The 21,277-nt window shown below is 50.0% G+C and overlaps 2 protein-coding genes across 2 annotated transcripts in view; one reads left to right on the forward strand and one right to left on the reverse strand.

Moving 5' to 3' along the window:
* The window catches only part of LOC103261235 (sterol 26-hydroxylase, mitochondrial), a 40,559-nt gene extending 35,168 nt beyond the window's left edge, over positions 1–5,391 (forward strand). Inside the window, exons 5-11 of the mRNA XM_008058861.2 lie at positions 1,957–2,156; positions 2,287–2,484; positions 2,661–2,833; positions 4,130–4,296; positions 4,484–4,565; positions 4,652–4,864; positions 5,015–5,391. Coding sequence (XP_008057052.2) covers positions 1,957–2,156; positions 2,287–2,484; positions 2,661–2,833; positions 4,130–4,296; positions 4,484–4,565; positions 4,652–4,864; positions 5,015–5,134 — 1,153 coding nt within the window. The 3' untranslated portion in view covers positions 5,135–5,391. The remainder of the gene's footprint in view (positions 1–1,956; positions 2,157–2,286; positions 2,485–2,660; positions 2,834–4,129; positions 4,297–4,483; positions 4,566–4,651; positions 4,865–5,014) is intronic.
* Positions 5,392–12,800: 7,409 nt separating this feature from the next.
* Positions 12,801–19,870, reverse strand: PRKAG3 (protein kinase AMP-activated non-catalytic subunit gamma 3). Its single transcript, XM_008058862.2, has 13 exons — positions 19,799–19,870; positions 19,403–19,442; positions 18,762–18,917; positions 18,025–18,428; positions 16,873–16,954; positions 16,376–16,434; positions 16,209–16,254; positions 15,946–16,000; positions 15,621–15,747; positions 15,301–15,466; positions 13,628–13,665; positions 13,317–13,463; positions 12,801–13,015 (listed from the first exon to the last, which is right to left on the reverse strand). Exons 1-13 carry the CDS (start codon positions 19,829–19,831, stop codon positions 12,899–12,901), a joined length of 1,470 nt encoding a protein of 489 aa, XP_008057053.1. The 5' UTR covers positions 19,832–19,870; the 3' UTR covers positions 12,801–12,898.
* Positions 19,871–21,277: the final 1,407 nt, after the last annotated feature.

Here is a 21,277-nt window from a genome sequence, read left to right on the forward strand (position 1 = left end):
CCTTAGCCTTATGTTTCTTATCTGTGAAATAGAAGGTTTGGACCAGAGTATCTCCAAGGCGTCCTGAAGGACTTCCCAGTTCCATTATTCTACATTATAGAATGTTGAAAATATGTGAACACTAATAATAATGGAACATATCTATTTATAAACATTATTACCATATTAATTAGGAAGGCTTAACTTAAATTTTTTTTTTTTGAGAGATAGTCTTTTTTTTTTTTTGAGCCTGGAGTCTCACTCTGTCACCCAGACTGGAGTGCAGTGGCCGCAGCCACCGCAGCCTCGACCTGCTGGGCTCCGGCAATCCTTCCACTTCAGCCTTCCAAGTAGCTGGAACTACAGGTGCGCGCTGCCACACCCGGCTAATTTTAAAAAAAAATTTATTGTAGAGATGCGGTCTCGCCAAGTTACCCGGGCGGGTCTCGAACCCGCGGGCTCAGGCAATCCACTCACCTCAGCCTCCCAAGGTGCGGGATTACAGGCTGAGCCACTGAGCCCGGCTGGTTTTCATTTCTTTTTCAGCAACATTTTTAGTTTATCTTTTTGAGCTTTCCCTCAACATAATAAAGAGAGTTCCTGGGAAGGGGAGTTGAAGTTCATTTAAATGAGTCATTTTTAAAAATTGCCTAGGCACAGTGGCTCAGGCCTGTAATCAATCATCCCAGCACTTTGGGAGGCCGAGGTGGGAGGATTGCTTGAGTCCTGGAGTTCGATACCATCCTGGACAACACGGCAAGACCTTGTCTCTACAAAAACTAAAAAAATTAGCCGGGCATGGTAGCACACGCCTGCAGTCCCAGCTACTCAGGAGGCTGGGGTGGAAGGACCACCTGAACCCAAGCGTTTGAGGGTGCGGTGAGCCATGATTGTGCCACTGCAGCCTGGGCAACAGAGTGAGACTCAGATTCAAAAAATAAAATAGAATATGTTTTTAAAACTTTACTAGTTTTTAAAATTCAAAGGTAATACTTACTGTAAAAATTCTAATAATAAAATCTTGTCCCTCTTTCCCCCCACTCCTATCCCCCCTCCTTAGCAGTCAGTGCTGACAGTTTGGTGTGTTCTTCTCTACTTCATGGAGAAGCGTAGAGTACACACATGAATGTGCAGAATTTCCTCTCTTCCTTTTAAAATTGGACTGTTATGCCTGTTGCCTTGCAGCTAGCTAGCTTTGAGAAAATGGACTTGTATCCGGCTTGCTTAGGAAAGGCAACAGGTTTGGGGGACGGCTGAGGCTGGGTGAAACCCCTGAACATTAAGCCCCTCTGTGGAAAGCATATTCCCACCCATGGGAGCATCGCTGCCTAACCAGGGAGGGGGCTGACTATCTACCGATGGCTGAGGCAGTAGGGTCTGGGGCATCAGCCTGGTGGACCACCATGTTTCCTTGACTGGGCCAAGCAGAACCTGAGCACCCCAAGAACTTTAACCTGCTCCTCCTTTATTTCTCAGTCTCTGCACAGAGGAACCAGAACCACTGCAATTCCCCCTTGTTTCACAATAAGGAAGAATCCAGAGTTGTATAATTCTAAGACAATCAGACCACATTTTCTGAGCACTCAGCATGTGCCAGGCACTGAGCTAAGCACTTTAATATCCCAAATAACTCTATTAAGATAGGCACTCTTAATATGCTCATTTTACAGAAGGGGCCCACAAAAGTTGAGCCATCTGCCTAAGGCCACTCTACCAGTAACAGACCTGTGATTTGACCCTAGGAAGTCTAGTTCCGGTTGTCCACCTTACCCATTTCCACTATGCTATAGTGAGAGTCTGAAATGTTGTGATTCTAAGATTCTGTCATTTGAAATTTTGATGACTCGATCATTCTAAATCCTAGGAGTATGAGATTTCCCTTGACTTGGGAGATGGAGGCCTCAGGGTGGGGAGATCTTATTTAATTGAACCCTCACCAGAGGTTTATGTTTGTGCTATTCCTCTGTGACCCCGCAGGGAAGGTCAGCACTGGTACCGGCTGCGCCATGCTCTAAACCAGCGGTTGCTGAAGCCAGCCGAGGCGGCTCTCTACGCGGATGCTCTCAATGAGGTGATTGATGATTTTATGACGCGACTGGACCAGCTGCGGGCGGAGAGTGCCACAGGGGACGAGGTACCCAACGTGGCTCACCTCTTCTACTACTTTGCCTTGGAAGGTACACTTACTGGAGAGGGGCCGGGGCTGGGAATGGGCCAGGTGGAGGTTGTGCTCCCCCCTCCTCAAGGCCCCCTGGATTCTTTGTGCCCTGGCTCTGCCTCCTGTGATGGCCTTTGTGCACTCCTCAGCTATTAGCTATATCCTGTTCGAGAAACGCATTGGTTGCCTGGAGCGATCCATCCCCGAGGACACTGTGGCCTTCGTCCGATCTGTAGGGCTCATGTTCCAGAACTCAATCTATGCCACCTTTCTCCCCAAGTGGACCCGCTCCCTGCTGCCTTTCTGGAAGAATTACCTGGATGGTTGGAACGTTATCTTCTCCTTTGGTGAGGAGTCCCAGACTGGGGCCAGGGAGGTAGAATGGGGGCAGCTCCCGGGTCTGTGCATTAGCAGGCTCTCCCAGGACCTTCCCCTTCATGCTACCAGCTGCTGGAGTGGCTCTTAGTCCCTGGAGATCATGGCTTTTGACTTTGTCCCTTCCTGTTCTCCATTGTCCTCACAGGGAAGAAGCTGATTGATGAGAAACTCAAGGAGGTGGAGGCCCAGCTACAGGCAGGGGGGCCAGATGGGGCCCAGGTGTCTGGCTACCTGCACTTCCTGCTGACCAGTGGACAGCTCAGTCCTCGGGACACCATGGGAAGCCTGCCTGAGCTGCTTATGGCTGGAGTGGACACAGTACGTGAGGGGGCGTGGTGAGGAAACCAGGGGCTCCTGCCTCCCGTCCTGAGCCAGTTCCCCATTATCCACCCCGATCCTGACCTTCACCTCTCCAAGTACCTGCTTCATTTTCTGTAACACAGATGCAGAACTAGAAGGAAAAGAGAGGGGTCATTCAGCCCAGCTGAGGCGGCCAGGGGATTGTCCTTTTGTAAGGGGGATTCCATTGCCTCCTGGAGCCTCCCCCCTGACTCTGACAGCTGGTTTGAACTTTCTTTTTTTTCTATAGGTGTGCACCATCGTGCCTACTAATTGAAAAACAAAAAAAATTTTTTGAGTTGGAGTCTTACTCTGTTGCCCAGGCTGTACAGTGGCATGCTCACAGCCACCACAGCCTCTACCTGCTGGGCTCAGGCAATCCACTTGCCTCGGCCTCCCAAAGTGCTGGGATTACAGGTTGAGTCACCGAGCCCGGTCGAAAAAAAATTTTTTGAAAGTGATTGAGTCTCACTGTGTTGGCCAGGCAACACAGTCTCACTGTTCTCACTGGTCTCAAACTCCTGTATTCAAGCAACCTTTTCGCCTCAGCTTCCCAAGTAGCTAGGATTATGATGATGAGCCTCTGCTCCTAGCATCTCTCTGATATCTGGGAAGTCTCACTTAACATCTAATCCAACTCTCGTTGCAATTTTTTTTTTCTTTTTTTTTCTTTTTTGAGTTGGAGTCTCACTCTGTCGCCCAGACTGGAGTGCAGTGGCCGCTCCCGGCCACCGCCTCGCCTGCTGGGCTCCAGCAATCCTTCCGCCTCAGCCTTCCAAGTAGCCAGAATTACAGGCATGTGCTACAACACCTGGCTGATTTTTTGATTTATTGTAGAGATGAGGTCTCGCCACCCAGGCGGGTCTCGAACCCGCGGGCTCAGGCGATCCACTCACTTCAGCCTCCCCAAGGCGCGGGATTACAGGCTGAGCCACCAAGCCCAGCTTCGTTGCAGATTTAAGTGGAGAGTTGCAAACTTGCACACAAGTACCTTTTTTCTCTATGGGACCTATTTCTAGTGCTTTTGTCTTGTTGAATTTCTTTTTGTCACAGTCCCATTCTCTGTTAAGGTGTGATTCTCCATCATATGGGTCTTCACTCCACTGTAGATTCATGTTTAGCATGGAGGTTCCCATGAGCCCTCATGTCTTTTCCTGCCATACTTGTGGCAAATTGGCTTTCTCCTGCATTTTGCATGCACCCACGTATACCTTCCCACTACTGGCCTCTTTTCAGGAAATCCTCCCTCACATCATCTCCCACTCTATCTCCTAGACATCCAACACGCTGACATGGGCCCTGTACCACCTTTCAAAGAACCCAGAGATCCAGGCAGCCTTGCACGAGGAAGTGGTGGGTGTGGTACCAGCCGGGCAGGTGCCCCAGCACAAGGACTTTGCCCACATGCCATTGCTCAAAGCTGTGCTTAAGGAGACTCTACGGTAGGCTGCTGCTCTCAGAAGAACAGGTCTCTGTGTGTGGGAGGAGTCAGAGGCAGGGATGGGAAGTAGGGACTGGTGGGCTGGGGCTAGGGACTAAGGTGAGCTGGCAGGGGCGGGGGGGAGTGGACACTCTGCGTCCCCCTCCCCTGCATTCAGAGACAGACCCTAGACTTTCTTTTCCCTGCAGCCTCTACCCTGTGGTCCCCATAAACTCCCGGGTCATCATGGAAAAGGAAATTGAAGTTGGTGGCTTCCTCTTCCCCAAAAATGTGAGTGGGGCTAGAGAGCCTGAGTACCCAGGAGTACCCCACAGCCCTGAGTGGATGGATTCACGCTGCCCATTCTTCCTCTATAGACCCAGTTTGTGTTATGCCACTATGTGGTGAGCCGGGACCCCAGCATCTTCTCTGAGCCTGAGAGCTTCCAGCCCTATCGCTGGCTGAAGAACAGCCAGCCTGATGCCCACAGGATCCAACACCCGTTTGGCTCTGTGCCTTTTGGCTACGGGGTCCGGGCCTGCCTGGGGCGCAGGATTGCAGAGCTGGAGATGCAGCTACTGCTGGCAAGGGTGAGGCGGGAGAGGCTGGAGGGGTGTATAGGCAGGGAGGGCTGAAGGAGACCTGGGAGGGGAGGGAGGGAGGGACCGGGCAGGAGTGTGCAGAGGGGGCAGTGGGTGGCACGCAGACTCTAACCTCCACATGTGCTCTTTACCTCTTAGCTGCTCCAGCAGTACGAGGTGGTCCTGGCCCCGGGGACTGGCGAGCTAAAGAGTGTGGCCCGCATTGTCCTGGTTCCCAATAAGAAGGTGGGCCTGCGCTTCCTGAAGAGACAGCACTGAGCTGGACCCCTGCCTTCCTGGGGCTTGTCCCAGGGCTCCAGCCCTGGCACAGACATCCCCGGCCACTGCCATGCCTCACATGAGGAGGGAGAGAAGGAGGCTTCCAGACCCAAGAGGCTGGAGGAACACAGTATACTTCCCACAGAACCCTGAGCTTTTATCACTTTAAGCAACTTTCTTTCAGATAAAAATCACCCCCTTCTTGCATTGCGGTCTTTGGGTACATTATAAAATAAAGGGATTTTTATTAATTATTGAAGAATTTTGTCATTCTTTTTGACTACCGAGTATCTGAACCCCTTCCTGTGTTTGGGGAATGCCATTTCACCACTGAATCATGGTGGAAGGCACAATGGCCTCCTTCCTTGGAAACTGAGTTCACCTATGTTTCCCCAGACTTCACAGAGAGGTCTTCATGTCACGTGGCACTGGCTGGGGCTGCACTGAAGCAGGAGCTGCAGTGGTTCCCGAGCACCCGAGGATGGTACTGTGTGAATCAAATTGGATCTGTAGATAATAGAAACTACTATCTCTGAACAGAAAATGTGGGGATATAGGCAATAAGGTGCTACAAAAATTGATGGAAGACTTCTAGACCAGGCTAGAGTTGACCTCTAGCAGGCACAGACTAACTTGGGGAGTGTCATGTTGGGGAGGATGAGAGCCGAGAAGCCATAGCTACAACTATTGGCACTAGAACTACTCTGTAACAGCTAGGTCTGTATGGGCAAAAAGAAAAAGAATTACCCCATTCTGCCTCTCAATACCCATGAAGCCAGCAGGACCTAGTCCTCTGATGCCGCCTGACTGCCTCTGACAGCAGAAAGATCAGGAGCTTCTCCTTCCCTTCCACCTTCCAGAACTCTAATATACTGTACATCTCAGAGGCAGAACCTAAGTCTTACCTGGAATGCTAGCTGCAAGGGAGTCGGGAGATTGTGGTTTTTAGCTTTCCAGCCTCTTTAGTACAGGAAACTCACTAGAAGGAAATTGGGTTGCCACTGAGATTCAGTGTCCCAGCCCCAGTTGTAAATTTTGGTTGAGTCATAGAAAAAAATGAAGTTCACTTTCTTATGCCTGTGGGAATTAGGACTTGAACCCATTTCAAAAAAACGTGTCATTTCTCTGATTAAAATCCTTCAGTGGCTGCCCTTAGCCCTCAGGCCAAGTCCAAAGTTGTTACTGTGGCTTATAAGACTCACTGTGCTTTTGGCACCCTCCATCCTGACTGTGGACAACCTTTCACAGCTGAACCTGAGTTCCTTGCATTTCTCTGAGCACATTATGCTCTTTCCAGCCTCAATACTTTGTACTTAATGTCCTCACTCTTGGAACACCCTCTTCCTCAACTGTCATGTCATCCCAGAGAGCTTGCTCATCCCTAGGACCCAGCTCAAATGTCACTGCCTCTGCAGAGCCCTCCCTGACCTCTCTGAGCAATCCTGAGCACTTCCTCTTGCGTCCTCCCAGTCCCCTCTCCCCTTACAGAATTGAACGCTCAGCATGTCCACCTTGTAGACTGGATTGTTTCCCTGACCAGCTGTCAACTCCCTGGAGGGCATAAGTCAAGCTTCTTTAATGTTGGATCTCAACATCTAACTGTATATAGCACCTAGGAGGTGCTTAATCAGTGTTAGCTGAATGAGAAGAGACTGGAATAGAAGAGAAAAGGGGGGAGGGGAGAACACAGAGTTTTCTACATTGAGGTGAGCCTAAAGGGAATTGGGAGGAATTCCTAATTATAAGAGCATAGCTCTTGACTCCACCTGTGCAATGGGTTCACCTGTGAGAACTCCTTACAAATACAGAGGATGGGGCTGGGCTCAGAGGGTGCCAGAATCTTTCACAAAGTCATCCAAGGTGGACTTCTACCTTCCCTAGTGTGCAAACTCCTTCAAGCCAGCCATGTGAACCCCTCACTGGTGCCTGGGTGAGAGGATGTCTGTATGATGTAACTTGGGTTGGGGTTTTGTAGCAGTTGTGCAAGAGAGTGTCAGTGTTCACGGTCTGCAGCTCAGTTAATGAACTTACAGGCTAATCTCACATCAAAATCTATGCAGACCTTGTCTATTTACCCAATGGAATATTGTTCATCCATAAAGAGGAATGAAGTACTGATTCATGCTACATTATTCTAGAAATAGCGACCAATGCAATCAATACCTCCAGAGGATTCTTGGGGGTCACCAATGCTCTGGGGGGCACCATGGAAAATTCTGAGGCAGGACTGCTGTGTTGTGCACCTGCGGGGCCTAAAATCCAACCTGAAATCAGAAACAGGAAACACAGAGGGGAACCAAGTGAAACAGATTGGAGAAGTACGGTGAGCAAATCTCATGCGGATCCATTAGCGGAGGCTATACCTCCTCACGCTTCGATGAAGTTTGTTGGCGCAGCTTCAAGGGCTCCTCCCCAAAAGTTTTTGCCATTAGTGACAGAACATAAGACATAAGAGCTGAAGTGTTCTTGACACAAGTGTGAAACCTTGTCCACAGGAGCCGCTACTGTGAAGCCCACAGATACGGCACTGGAAGAACAGAATCAAAGACTCCCACCCTAAACAGAGAAAAACAAAACACAGCGTGGCCAAGAGCATTTCTCTTTGTACTAGGCAATTTTTATAATGTTTAAAAGATATTTATTGCTGTATAATATACCAACAGAAAAATGCATCCACCTTAAGTATACATGAAATTCTTTTGCTTATCTTAGGAGTTGAAAATAACCTCTATGTTTCATCACAATGTCTGAACAAGACTTAATGCAATGTAAATGAAGATGTTGCTTTTTTGATAGAGTTTCACTCAAACACATCTAAGAGCTCTAGGAAGGATGTGATGACATATGTGGGTTTCTTGCCTTACAGGCTTTTGCTTTGGGGGTGAAAAGCGTCAGCCCTGTTTTGAGGGTGGGCACAGAGACGATCAGTGGACAGCGATAGGGCACATTTCCTGGGTCTGAGAGTATCAGATCTTCAGGGCCCCCAAGAGTCACAGTGAAGGGATGTCACCCTGAGAGCCCACCCTGACCTGCCTTTATAAGGAAAAAACAAAAATGGACTTGGGATCATTGATTCAGCACAGCAGGCATACATTTGACTGAAAAGAATGGGCATGTCTTCTTACTCCTATTCTAGCTATTCTGAATTTGTTAGCCAAATTAGGACCCTTATTCTTTTTTTTTTTTGAGTCACAGTCTCACTCTGTCACCCAGTCTGGAGTGCAGTGGGACACTTATGGCCATTACAGCCTCAACCTGTTGGGCTCAGGCAATCCTTCCGGCTCAGCCTTCCAGTAGCTGGGACTGCAGGTGTGTGCAATCACACTTGGCTAATTCTTTGATTTATTGTAGAGACAAGTTCTCGTCAAGTTGCCCAGGCTGATCTGGAGCCCCTCGGCTCAAGCAATCCTTTTGCCTCCGCCTTTCAAAGTGCTGGGTTAATAAGTGTAAGCCACCATACCCAGCTCAAGATCCGTATTCTTGGGTAGACTTTCAGAAACAGCTTGTTTCCTTAAACAACAAATCAGCACTCTTGTGAATAAAAATAGACAGGTTTCTTTAGGGTGGATGGGAAAGGAAAAAAAGAAAATAGACAGGGTACCCAGTGCTGCTTGGCTGTCTATGTGCTCATGTTCTATGGAAGTTTTGGCTCTGAATGCATTTTGGCTTGGTAATAGGAGTTTGTGTACAGGTCACTATTTATGACTCCAGTTTTAAAACGCATATAAAATAAAATCTTTGACAATTGTCATCATGAAAGGGACATACATGGCACCATACTGAATACTTAGGGGTATTTGGGAAAAGAGTAGTGAGAAAGGTGGTAAGTTGTATCTCTTGTGCCACTACTTGTCCCAGTGCTTCTTGTAGTCCTTAGTCATAATTAAATAATAGATAGACCCAATCATGCAGCAAACAATTCACCAACTACAAGAATGAGGCATCCTTATTTCTCAGCACAGTCATCATGTGTAATTTTGATCATCATGTATAATTTTGTCCTTATATTTATAGAAAATAAATACGATTGCCCAGTTCCCACCCCCAAATCAGGAAATTAATCTTTCTAGGGCCAGGCACAGTGGCTCATCCCTATAACCCCAGCACTTTGGGAGGCAGAGGTAAGAGGATTGCCTGAGCCCATAGGTTTGAGACCAGCCTGGGCAACTTGGTGAGATTTCACCTCTACAATAAGCCAAAAAATTAGCTGAGTGTGGTGGCATGTGCCTGTAGTTCCAGCTACTTGAAAGGCTGAGGCTGAAGGATCACCTGAGCCCAGCAGATCGTGGCTGCGGTGGCTGTAGTGAGCCACTGCACTCCAGTCTGGGCGACAGAGTGAGACTCCAACTCAAAAAACATAAATATTTCTATGAACGGGGTCCTGGATTCTGCATTTTATAAAGCTTCCCTGGTGATCCTGCTACACATTCAGGGTGGAGAACTACTGAGAAAGTTGTGAGAAGAGAGGCAAGAAGGCAAAGGATGTTACAGAAACTCAGAGAGGCCTCAGAAGTCTGAGGAGCGACTAGGAGCATGGAGACAATGATGCCTGGAGAGTCAGCCCAGTCCTGAGTTCACACACAGGAACAGAGGGGACAGTAAGGCCGGCCGCACACAGGGTGCTTCTTTGATTCTGAGCTAGAGTGGAAGCAGTCACAGCCCCCGTGGTGACACTGTGTCTTCTTTAGCAGCCAGAAAGGGCTCAACTATAACCAGAGGAAGGGTCTGAGGCAAGGAGGGTGGGATGGTCCCCCACAGAAGGGCCCAAGAGAGAGACCGGCCAGGTCCTCAGGATGGTGGACCCAAACAGGTGGAGACATGTCTGCTCTCAGGAAAGGGCAAGGGGCGAGAGGGGAGAATTGTGCCTTCCAGAGGCTGCTTGTCCTCAGCCTTCGCTGTCACCACTGAAGGTGCTTCTCCTTCAGAGACCCGAGGCACAACCTCAGGGGGCTGACCCACGATGCTTTCTCAGGACCAGCTGCAGCCAGGGCAGCCTGCCCCAGAATCTCCAAGGGCATTGTCACTGAAGAGACCCTCTTTTGGCCCACACCCTAAAATCACCCATCCCATCCTCCCCCTTGAGCCCAAGATCCCAGAACTTCCGAGGAGGGCTCAGAGTAGCACTGATCCTTAGGTGTGACAAAATGTCTAATAAGAAAATACCTTCATTTACTGCCGGGCCAATCCAGTACAAATGTCTCTTCTCTGCAACTCTGCAAGTTAAAAGGGGCAGGATCACATTTTAGGGACACTGACCTTCCCCTCCCCCACTGGGTCACTAGACCAGGTCCTACAGTGCCCATTGCCATAGGGTAGGGAGACATAGAAGAAGTGAGTCTTGGCTTCGGAATTTCAAAAGAGCCTGATCTGGAAGGTGGGTAGCAAGAACTCAGGACACACACAGTGGATTTGGAAGAATACCGGGGATGGCAAAAAAAAGTACACACATTTTAAGAGATGCTATCTATGTATTACTTTTAGTTTGCCTTAATCAGAAGTGCCTGGATGCTGATGATAACCACTTTGAGCACCTCTTGTAATTGCAGAAGTCAAATGTGACTTGTATTCATCTTTTGTTGTTGGTATATACTGAGTATTACAACTTTAATACAGTTCTTTCCTTTCTTAAAATCTGTATACTTTTTTGGCACCCTTTGTATATGATGAGTTTAGCGAACAAAGGCCCCCTTGTAAAGATTCCATAGACTGGCAGGGGTTGGGGAGCAAAGGGACTGTAGACATTTCTGGGGTTCTTGAGAAAAAGGCCCTTAAAAGGCGACTGAGTCTGAAGAGAAAGGAGAGTGTGACAAATATTCCATATAGGTCTGGAGATTCCAAGGGTGGAAGAACCCTGGACCCCATGTTTTTGGTAAAGATTGGGAAGACAGCAAGAGAGAGAGTAGAGCAGGCTGCTGGCTATACCTCCCAGCAGATGGGCCTGAAGCAGCCTCACAGTACTTCCTGAACCCAGGAGGCTGCAGGGCCAGGAGCTAGAATGTTCTGCATGCCCCAGGTGTAGGCAGACCCAGAGAGGCTTTGTAGGGTGAAGGAGCACCTGCCAGAGACCATGCATGGTCAATTGATGAGCAGATGGGGATGGGGATGTTTTAGCAGGTGCTGGCGTGGATGATGACAATGGCTGAGAAACAAAGTCTTACATGACTTAAAGCCTTCCACTCCTCACCAAACTCAACCCCAGGAAAAGGTCAGGGGAGATGCCATATTGACTGAGATTAATTTCTACTACCTGGTGAAATGAGATTCTTTATGGAAATTACATTCAGTTTTAGGAAAATAAATGTTTATTGCAGACTGAGTTGTATCTACTATGTAAGTAATTAAACATTTATTTACGGTTTTGTTGTAAAGACAAGGTAAAAAATAAATTTCAGTGGAGTAACACTTTATGTGCAAAAGAAATGGCACTTGCAGATGTTGTCAACTTCCCTTTAATTCAGAAAGCACAGGAAGCTTGCTACAAGTTTAGGTTAAATCACTGTAGCATTTTGAGTGAAGCCTATAAAATCCAAGTTCATAGATCATTCTTTTAGTTTTGTTTTTTTGATAGCTCATTCTCAGGGATCTGAATACAAGGCTGTCTTTCATCACTGGAGATTGAGAACACTAATCAGGGTATGTTCATGGTGAAAGCTAAGGAGTTTTCTGCACAAGAATGGAGAGAGGACCCCACTCCAACAAGCAGTTGTAGAAATAATTACTACTCCATGGTGACCTCCAGCAGTCCTGGAATGACTGTGCTGGGAGAGTAGGAGGGCTGTGGCTAAGTTGTGGGGAACCATGTGGTTCGGAAGGGGGAAGAACAGCTGGGACTCTCAGGAGCTGGGGCTTGAACAGTCCAGAAGCCGAAGAATCCAGAACCCCCGATTAAACCCATGGGCTGCTAGCTCACCATCCCACTGGGGCCAGTCCCGGTTCAGGCAGGGGAAAGGGGCATGGGTGGGCATGGAGCACAGACGGCCCTGGGGGAATCCCAGTGCCTCTGGTTCAGGGACCTCCAGGCTTTATTCAGTTGTTCTCCTTAATTTCATCCTGTGGTGCGGACTTCTGGGAGCACAGGCAGGGCAAGGACAATTAGGGAGGGCTGGAGAGGCCTGTGAGGAGAAAAGAAGGGAAGATAGTGACCAAGTGGGAAGGGAAAGTTGCCTTTCCAAAGGGGAAGTCTTGCCGGGTAGGTGAAATTTGTGCACCATCCTTCTGGAAGCCCCTAGCAAACGCGCTCCTAGGAAAGAGTCTGAGATCGTATCCAATGTACTGAGATCAACACTTAGGTAGAAGTGCCCGCCTTTAAGCCTTAGTTCTTAAAAGATGGAAATTACATTCAGCAAAGGTTTACACAGCTTGCTTCCTTCTGATGGAACTCCCAGCAGGCGGGAATTGAATTGTGAGGGAACAGGTAAATCTTTGCAGAGTGCCTGAAGTCGCATGGATGCCTTAGTCTTTAATCTAAGCTCTGTCCCTGCCTCCTAGGAGGGCCCCCATGACCTCAGCTGAGAATAGGACAAAAGGGGGCCTGGAAGTCCTTACACTTGTAGTTGTGAAAGGACTACTCAGCTGTGAGCTGGGCTACTCCCATCCTCAAGGTATCCCGGTCTGATAGCTGAGACCAGAACAATCGCAGAGCTGGTCTCTCCCAGGGCAGAGCCTACCTGAACCAGAGCTGACCCAGCAAACGGGGGTTGGGGGAGATGAAGGTCGAGTTTCCCGGCTCTCTTCCTTGGCTTCCAGGTGTGGACTTGGATATTCTCAGGCACCGAGGGCATCGATGCCAGCAGGGCTGAGCACCAGGGCCTGAAGGATGTCAGAGAGGGAGACCACGCCCAGGAGGTGCTGGGTCTCGTCCACTAGCACCAGCCGGTGTACCTGTGGGTTCATAGTGTTCAGTGAGGGGACAGAGCCAGGCCGCTAAGAATCAGGGAAACAACCTGATATAACTGGGGATGAGAGAGTCTCCTAGGAACCAGTTAGGGGTGACCACCCTAGAATGATCAGCTGGCAGTGTCCCTTAGCACAAGGGCCCCATGGACAAGGCCAGGTGCAGACAGTGTGGACACCAGAAGCTGATCGTGAAATGAGAGGACAGGCCAGGATGTACAGGGGTGGCTGGAGCCGTGCACGAGGACTGGGTTACACGTATTGGGGCACGCATGACGGGCATAGGTACCTGCTCCCGAGCAATCCTGTTGATCACTTCCCCTAAGCTCTCGTGGGGCTGGCAGGAAAGAACCCCCTCCAGACATAGTGTCCTCTGCCTCAGGGCTTCTCCCACACTCATGTCCAGGTGGTTGTAGGTTTGCTGGGCAGCCAGGTGCTGGAGTAGGGAGGGAAGTATGGCTCCTAGTCACTCCTTCGCCCAGGCTCCAACCCCAACCACACAGATATCATCCCCTACACACTTGTCAAGGTCCCCCTGGTTCACAGATACCCTCATTAAACCCCCTGCCCTCAGCATCCCTGCTTTCCACAGACACTTACGATCACATCAAAGCGGGAGTAGAGGCCCACGACCTGACCTGCAGAGGGTGAAGTTTTAATGGAGGGGCAGGGGAGAGAAAAACAGGGAAGAGGCTCAGATCAGAACTAGGGTGTTGTGCAGAGGGCCTGGGACCACTGGCTTTATATGACAAGGCATCATGATGTCAGGTTGTCTCATTCTGTGATACCAAGTTTGACCAAGTACTTGATCAAACTTGGTATCAAAGAATGAGACAAACAGACATCATGCCTCCTGAGGAGACACAATGTGAGGAATAAGGCATCACCTATGATACATTCTAGTCTCAAATGTATGCTCTGAAATTTCTTTAAGCCTTTAGACCTAATTTCTGGTTTACAGGAAATGCAGGAATTGAGGAACAAAGTGAAGGCCAGCTCTAGAAAGCAAATGGACAAATCTGGAGGCAGGGTAACCAATGAGACAACTAACTCAGGCCTTTCAACTCATCAGCGTCATGAAAATTAAGGGGGACTAGAACCGTTCTGGATTTAAAGAGACTTAAGAAACAAAAGATACGTATGCAAAATATGAACGTCAATTGGATCCTGTTTTGAACAAATCAACTGTAAAAAAATATATTCTTGAGAAAATGGAGAAATGAGAATAAGGATTGGCTATCAGATAATATTGTAAATTGTTTATGATTTTGCTAAGTGGTAGAGAAAAATATGCTTATTTTAAAAGATGCAGACTAATGTGCTTGAGGGTGAAATGACATAAGCCGGGCTCGGTGGCTCAGCCTGTAATCCCGCGCCTTTGGGAGGCTGAGGTGAGTGAATTGCCTGAGCCCGCGGGTTCAAGACCCGCCTGGGCAACTTGGCGAGACCTCGTCTCTACAATAAATAAAAAATTAGCCAGGTGTGGTAGCGCGCGCCTGTAGTTCCAGCTACTTGGAAGGCTGAGGCGGAAGGATCGCCAGAGCCCAGTCGGTCGAGGCTGCGGTGGCCGGGAGCGGCCACTGCACTCCAGTCTGGGTGATAGAGTGAGACTCCAACTCAAAAAAAAAAAAAGAAAAAAAAGAAATGAAATGATATCTGTAATTTACTTTGAATAATTTAAAACAAAGATGAACTGATTATGGCAATACGTTAACAGTAGATAATCCAGGTAAAAAAAAATATGGGGTTCATTATGCAATTTTTAAATCATATTTGAAATTTTGTATAATAAAAAATTAAAAACACTTCTTGATATCTAGCTTAATTATGGTGATTTTAGCTTTGAAATACTTTATAGCCATCATCCACCAAAGAAATAATCTTATATCCTTCTAACCCTTTTTCAAAGCAGAAATTGAAATCTTGCTGGGAGCCCAAGGTCCCATGGTCTATTTTAGGATGAACTGAAGTCAAAAACCTGGTTCCTGCTGTTTCCTGTCACTATGACCATTTTATTGCACATCATCCTTTAAATTCTCCAGTGAAGTCAGAAGAATGGGTGTTATTGAGATTTGCATTTTACAAATGAGGAAGCTGAGGCACAGAGATGCTATGCAACTGGTCTAAATCTCAGAGCAGGCAGAGACTTCTAATTTCCACTCCACCCTAGGTACCCAGTAGATGCCACACTGCCTCCTGCCCACTCCAGATTCTCCCCACCAGGCCCTCCTCTGCCCCAGCCCAGGGGAGCCTTAGGTCTTGGGGGCGGGTACCATTTTCATTGATCACAGGCAGCGCAGACACACGCCGGTCCACGAAGACGTCCAGTGCAGTCAAGACAGGCGCTGTCTCCAGCACCACGGCCAAGTCTCGGAATGTGCCGATGCCCAAATCTTGGATAGTGCGGTAGAGGAAGGAGGGCCGGGGCAGCAGGGCACCCTGGTTGGGGTGGGGATGAGGTGGAGATCAGGGGTCTAGCAGCCTCCCAAGGGCTCCCAGCTCCTCCCTCCCCACTCCTAGGGTTGAAGATGTCTCAGTCCCTCTGGTCGCCTCCTGGGGTCTCTCCCTTCCTCCCACCTGAGCCCAGGCTCACAAAGATGTGTAGGAACTTGAGCAGGCGCTTGTGTGTGAGGATGTGGAGTACAGAGCCTGAGATTGGATCCAGGACAGGCAGGCGATGGATCCGGTTCTTGATGAGGGCATAGACAGCTTCGAACAGGCTGCAGGGGTGGAAGCAGTGAGCTTGGGAGCAGGCTGGGGAGAGATACCCTTCATCCCAGCCCCCTACAAAGGGGAAGAGGGCACCAAGGCTGCCTTGCCTTTGTGCCACCTAGAATGAAGAGATGCATTTAGAGCTGAATGGGACAGGGAAGGGGACTGTGAGAAAGAGGCCCAGGTGGGGGAAGGGGTATGCCTACCTGTCATTGGGAGAGATGGAGACCAGAGGCTTAAAGGAGCCCTGTAGGTAGATCTCTGCAGAAAAATCCAGAATCAGGCCAAGGGAGCCGGCCACCCTGCCCTGCCCTGCAGTCCCAGACTGCTTCCCTTCCCTTTGGGGACCCTGAGGTTCCCTACTGCCCCTTTCCTGCTCCCTCCAGGAAACCCTCACTGCTCACCCTCTACCCCAGGCCCCTGGCCCAGCCCCACACAGCCCCTTTCTGGGTCCCCTCTTGACGCTCACCCCTCCAGGTCTCGATTGTATGTTGTTCAATCTCATAGATCTGGACCTAGAGACATTGACAAGGCTCCAGGAGTCAGACATGGGCTTCTCAGGCACAGGCTCCAAGAAGAAGCCCCTTCCACCACCGCCCACCTGGGTGCCCGCAGGACTCCCGGCCCACTCCTCACCAGGGGGGACCTATAATATCGATGAAGCACCAAGATGAAGTCTGTGATGGTCAGCATCCCTGCAGGGTCGGGAGGGGAGGCATAGGGAGAAGGTCAGCGTGGAGCCTTTTGGTGGGAAGCAGGCTGAGAAAGTCAGACCCCCTCCCTACCCTGACAGTGTCCTGGCACCAAGACATAGCAGGATCGTGAGAGGAGGATTGGGGGAGCCCAACCCAGCCTGAGAAGAGGGGGGGTCTCCCTCTGATTCTTCTCTGCTTCCCTGCTCTTTATTTTCCTCTCCCTTTCCTCACTGGCAAACAAGCACCTATGGCATGAGACCATAAGTTAGCAGAGCTGGAAGTGGTCTGTGGGTGATCTCTACTCCACAGATGGGGAAATTGAGCCCCGAGATTTCCTGGCTGACCACACAAGACCCAGGAGTAGACCTTCCCCCTTCTCGCCCTCAGTTGTCCCCTTCCCATTCTTCATCCACCGCTGCCTCCCCAGCCTCTTCTCACCCACAAAGCTCTGCTTCTTGTTGTCCCACAGAGGGGCTGCCCGTACGCCGTTGGCCACCATGGCAAAGAAGGCCTTCTTGATCTGAGGAGCAGAGGGAACAGTCAAGGGTGAGTCCCAAAGGACCCTCACCCTCCTCTCTCACTGTCCCTCAGTGGGCACCCTCCTGCCTGCTATCGCCTGGCTGTCCCAACCAGGATCCCTCCACGGAGCCTTCTTCCGAGTCCTCCTCTACACGAGCTTACCCATCTTTCTCATATCATGGCACACATTAGATGTAACCAGCATCGGGCACATTTGCTACATAAGTAAGGCTGCTTGTGACCCAAGGCACTGAGACTGAGGCTAGCCCCACCAGGGAATGAGAAGTTCTAACTTTGTTTCCACTTGGAAGTCCTGTGTGTGTATAGACACAGTATAGTTTTTTCTAATTCAAGCACTACAGGTATAACTATTTACATAACATGTACATATTTACACAATTTTTCTTTAAAAATATTTTATATTGGCTCATTTTGAGCCTTATCTTAAGCAGTATTTTCTATAATGCTGGTTATATTTTTCTAATGCACATTAAAATAGATACAAAGCTACTGAAATAAACAGCTGCTCATGAACTGCTAGGTTAAAAATGTGTAATGTGGACACGATATTCTACCACCCTTTGGGAAACACTGCTCTGCATAATGGTGATAAGAACAGAATCACAGACATTTTGTAGCTTAGCCTAATGGAAGAGCTCATCCTATTTTTCTGTTACCAAAAAAGTCCCCTACTCTTTGTCCTAAATGACTCTGCAATGCCTTTCACATACTTCGAGGTTTGTAAAGCATTCCCACTTTATACTGGGTTGTCCCAAGAATCCGCTGAACCACGCAGGGTGAAGCAGGCATTCTGATCCTGGAAAGGTAACACTGGAAAAGTGACACTACAGACACTGAGTGGAGTGGCAGAGCTACAATGACAATTAGGGAGAACTCACAGAGAGTAGAAACTCTCCCTTCCCCCACTGATCTCCATGGTGCTAAGAAGGAGTCCTGGAAAGGGATTCGCAGGGAATATGGCTTGGCAAGACGTCCTGCAGGGTAGGAGTGGTGGCTGCAGCACTGTGTGGATGGGGCCCAAGCGCAGCTGGGGCAGAGCTGTGGCCTCACCTCCAGCATGGTGTCGAAGATGACCAGCTTGGAGCTGGTGGCCATGGCATCGTAGCAGGTGTGCTCCTGCATGAAGCGCATGTAGACCTGGGCCCCGGGCTTCTGCAGCTCATCGTCCCAGCTCAGCTTGGGTAACAGGGCTTGCGGGGACGGACATGGGGCGGGCCTCTCTTCCACCAGGCCTTCCAGCTCACACCCCCAGGCCTCTGTGGCTGGGAACTCCATCACCAGCTCGACGTCATCTGTACTGGAAACTGCAGCTGAATCTGCACAGTCAGGGGGGAGGAAGTCCCACCCTGTTGGTGGGGTGCCCATCCCAGCAGGAGCAGCTTGAGCCAAGGGTGTGGCCTTGGGGAATGTGGCCTCCAGCCTGGTGGACTCAGCAGCTGGCCTGGACCGGGAACCTGTTGGGGAGGGAGGAGGGGGAGAGGACAGTAACTCCATCTTCCAAGCACTTTGTCATCTGCTGTCTCAGTTGATCTCACAGTAGCCTTGGGAAGTCTGGATGCTGTGGTCTTATTTTGCAGATGAGAAGCCGAGTCTCAGAGGATCACCCCAGACAGTGGCCCTGCCTTGTCTTTCTGAGTTGGCCATGCTGGGCCCCCAGATCTGTGATGCAGTTGTCCTCTCCCACGTGGGGGAGGCTGAGGCTACAAGATGAGGGCTGGGTTCAACTCTGCTCTGTGGGACTTTCCACTGCCCCGGCACTCACCTCCCCAGAGCTGGCCTCGCCTCACCTTCCCCCAGACCTGGTGGCTCCCCTTCCTCCACAGCCTCCTGCCTTGTCCATCTTGAGGCTTTGGCCCTCCGTTTCCCACGGATACTTTCTGAACTGGTGGTCACAGCTGGTGATGGCCATGGGGTGCTTTCGCCTTGCTCTACAAAGCTCATTTCTAGAAGAGGAAATAGGGCTTATTGGGTTAGTAGGGAGTAAGATGGCAAAATCAATTCAATTGCTATTAAGACTAATATTTAATATTTGCAAGCTTCCAATGGGCTTTTCTCCAGCATATTTCTCATTCAAAGCTCACAGCAGCCTTATAAGGGAGGCATTACTATCATCCCTGTTTTATCAGTGAGGGACCAGAAATTCAGAGAGGTTCAGCAACTTGCCACAAATCACACAGCTAGTAAGTGGGAAAGTCAGGACTTGGGCCCAAGTCTTCAGTCTCCAGATCCTCCCTTTCTTCTGGAAGGAGCAAAGAGGAGGGGAGGGAAACACAACTTGGGAAGGTAGGGAGAAGGAACAAGGAGGAAGAAAGAAGGAAAAGGAGAGGAAGACAAAAGCCAGGCTGGGAGGGGAGATTGGGGTCCCAGATAAGTGGGGGACAAGGAAGTGGGGAGGATGTTGGCTCACAGGGAGGGGCCGTCTACCCACCTTGACGCTCAGGTCCCCGCAGGCTGCTCCAGGAAGGGGTCTGTGGGGAGAACACTGTCTGAGGGGCAGAGAAGGGTTTTGTGTCCCCAAACCACAGGTCATCCCCTTCTCACTGCACACACCCCACACACTCAGACACAAACACTCAGACACAAACACACACATGTCTAGCACTCCCAGACACACACAGAACCACCCACACTCTCAATATGTACACCAGACACGCACACATTCATATTCGCAGAGAAAATCCCGACCAAACACACACACACACACACACACACACACACACACACACACACACACACAGATTCACAACGTGTACTCTCAGGCGACGTGTGCTCTCAGGCCTCAGGCCTCAGCTGCCCCAGCTCCAGCCCTCTGGGACCTCCATACCCTGCGCAGTGCGTGCTCCAGCTCGGGCTCCATGCAGCCAGCCCGGACCAACGGAGAACAAGTGTGTGACACTGTGGCTGGCAGCACTATTCTGGGCCCGGCTCTGGGCACCTTGCCCTGCCCAGATCAGTTTCTCTCTGATTGGGTGTCAGGCAGGGAGAGGGAGGGGCCCACCCACTGAGCTGCTCCAGTCCGGTAGCCCAGGGGCTGGTGGGGAGGAAAGGGGAGCATCTGAGAATCTGGATGCTGGGTCCTTGGCTGCCTCTCAGGTGTCTGAAGGACCTGTGGTGGGGGGAGGTGGCTTAGAGCATCATGGGGCATGGGTACTGGACACTGGGTAAAATCGGCCTCTCAAAAGTCCTAGGCTCCTACTCCAAGGGCCTCTGTCATCTTTCTCAGGTGCCAGAGGAGAGGAACTGGAGGTGGATTGAGTTTAACTTTCTTCCTTGTACAAATTGCAGTAGAGGGTGGTGCTGGAGTTAGAAAGGACAGGTTGCAGCCAGCTCAGAGGCTTGAGGTAAAACAAGGGGTTTGTGGGTAGTCCTGGGAGAGCAGCCAATGTATGTCCAGATGTCCCCATTTGAGTTCCAGGAGCCTGTCCCTCTCTCAGGTGAAGGAGGTGGAGTGGGTGGTTCAGGCAAGTGGGGACCTGTGAGGATCACCTTGAAGGGGCAGGGAGGGCTCAGGGCCCACACTTGTCCACAGAGGGAGAGACACCTGCTTCACCTGTGGTTGGAAGAGCCATCTGGGTGTGCAGGCTCTCCAGTCCCCATCCCTCTCTGTGTGCTGTGCCTACAACCCATGGTGCCAACAGGATCGCAGCCTGGCCGTGGTGGCTGCCCACCCCCTTCCTTGGCATTCCTGGGACCTGAGTCAATGTCCAAATTGGGAATGCTGACCCAGCTGCTCTAGCTTCCCTCTCCCTGCCCCTCCCTTCCTCTCCTCCTTCCAGCCTCTTCCATCCCAGCACCTGGCCCTGGAGTGGACACTCAGTAAAGGACTGCTGGATTTCTTGCTGAATGTATTGCACATATTTCCAGTAAACCCTCAAAAGGTGCCTCATATGGGGAAGGTGTTGAAGAACACAGGCAGGAGGGTGACCTCAGCAAGCACTGTCCCTGTAGTCCCAACTTTTCTCAAACACTTCCTATTCACTGGACAGTAGGAGCTGGCTCAGTGGACAGAAATCAGAATAAGATAGTTCCCTTCACAGCCAAGCAGGATTTTTCAGATGGCCTCGACACCAAGCCCAGAATATTCAAACATAAAAATGTCTACATACTATCTTTGGCTGTGGTTATTTGAACATGGAACCAATCAGAAGGCTTCTCAGATTCTGAGGCACCATATTGGCAAAGAAACCATAAACCAGGCCAGGCTCGGTGGCTCAGCCTGTAATCCCAGCACTTTGGGAGGCGGAGGTGAGTGGATTGCCTAAGCCCACAGGTTCAAGACCAGCCCGGGCAACTTGGTGAGACC

Source organism: Carlito syrichta, unplaced genomic scaffold (assembly GCF_000164805.1).
Source record: "Carlito syrichta isolate Samal-C Ts95f unplaced genomic scaffold, Tarsius_syrichta-2.0.1 Scaffold303646, whole genome shotgun sequence".
NCBI lineage: Eukaryota > Metazoa > Chordata > Mammalia > Primates > Tarsiidae > Carlito > Carlito syrichta.

Coding starts and splice junctions, on each gene's coding strand:
- PRKAG3 (XM_008058862.2), bottom strand. CDS start 19,831: ATGGAGCCCGAGCTGGAGCACGCACTGCGCAGG. Junction 13,464..13,627: donor ACTCCCGCTTTGATGTGATC/GTAAGTGTCTGT, acceptor TCCCTACTCCAG/CACCTGGCTGCCCAGCAAAC. Junction 13,016..13,316: donor ACAGGATTGCTCGGGAGCAG/GTACCTATGCCC, acceptor ATGAACCCACAG/GTACACCGGCTGGTGCTAGT.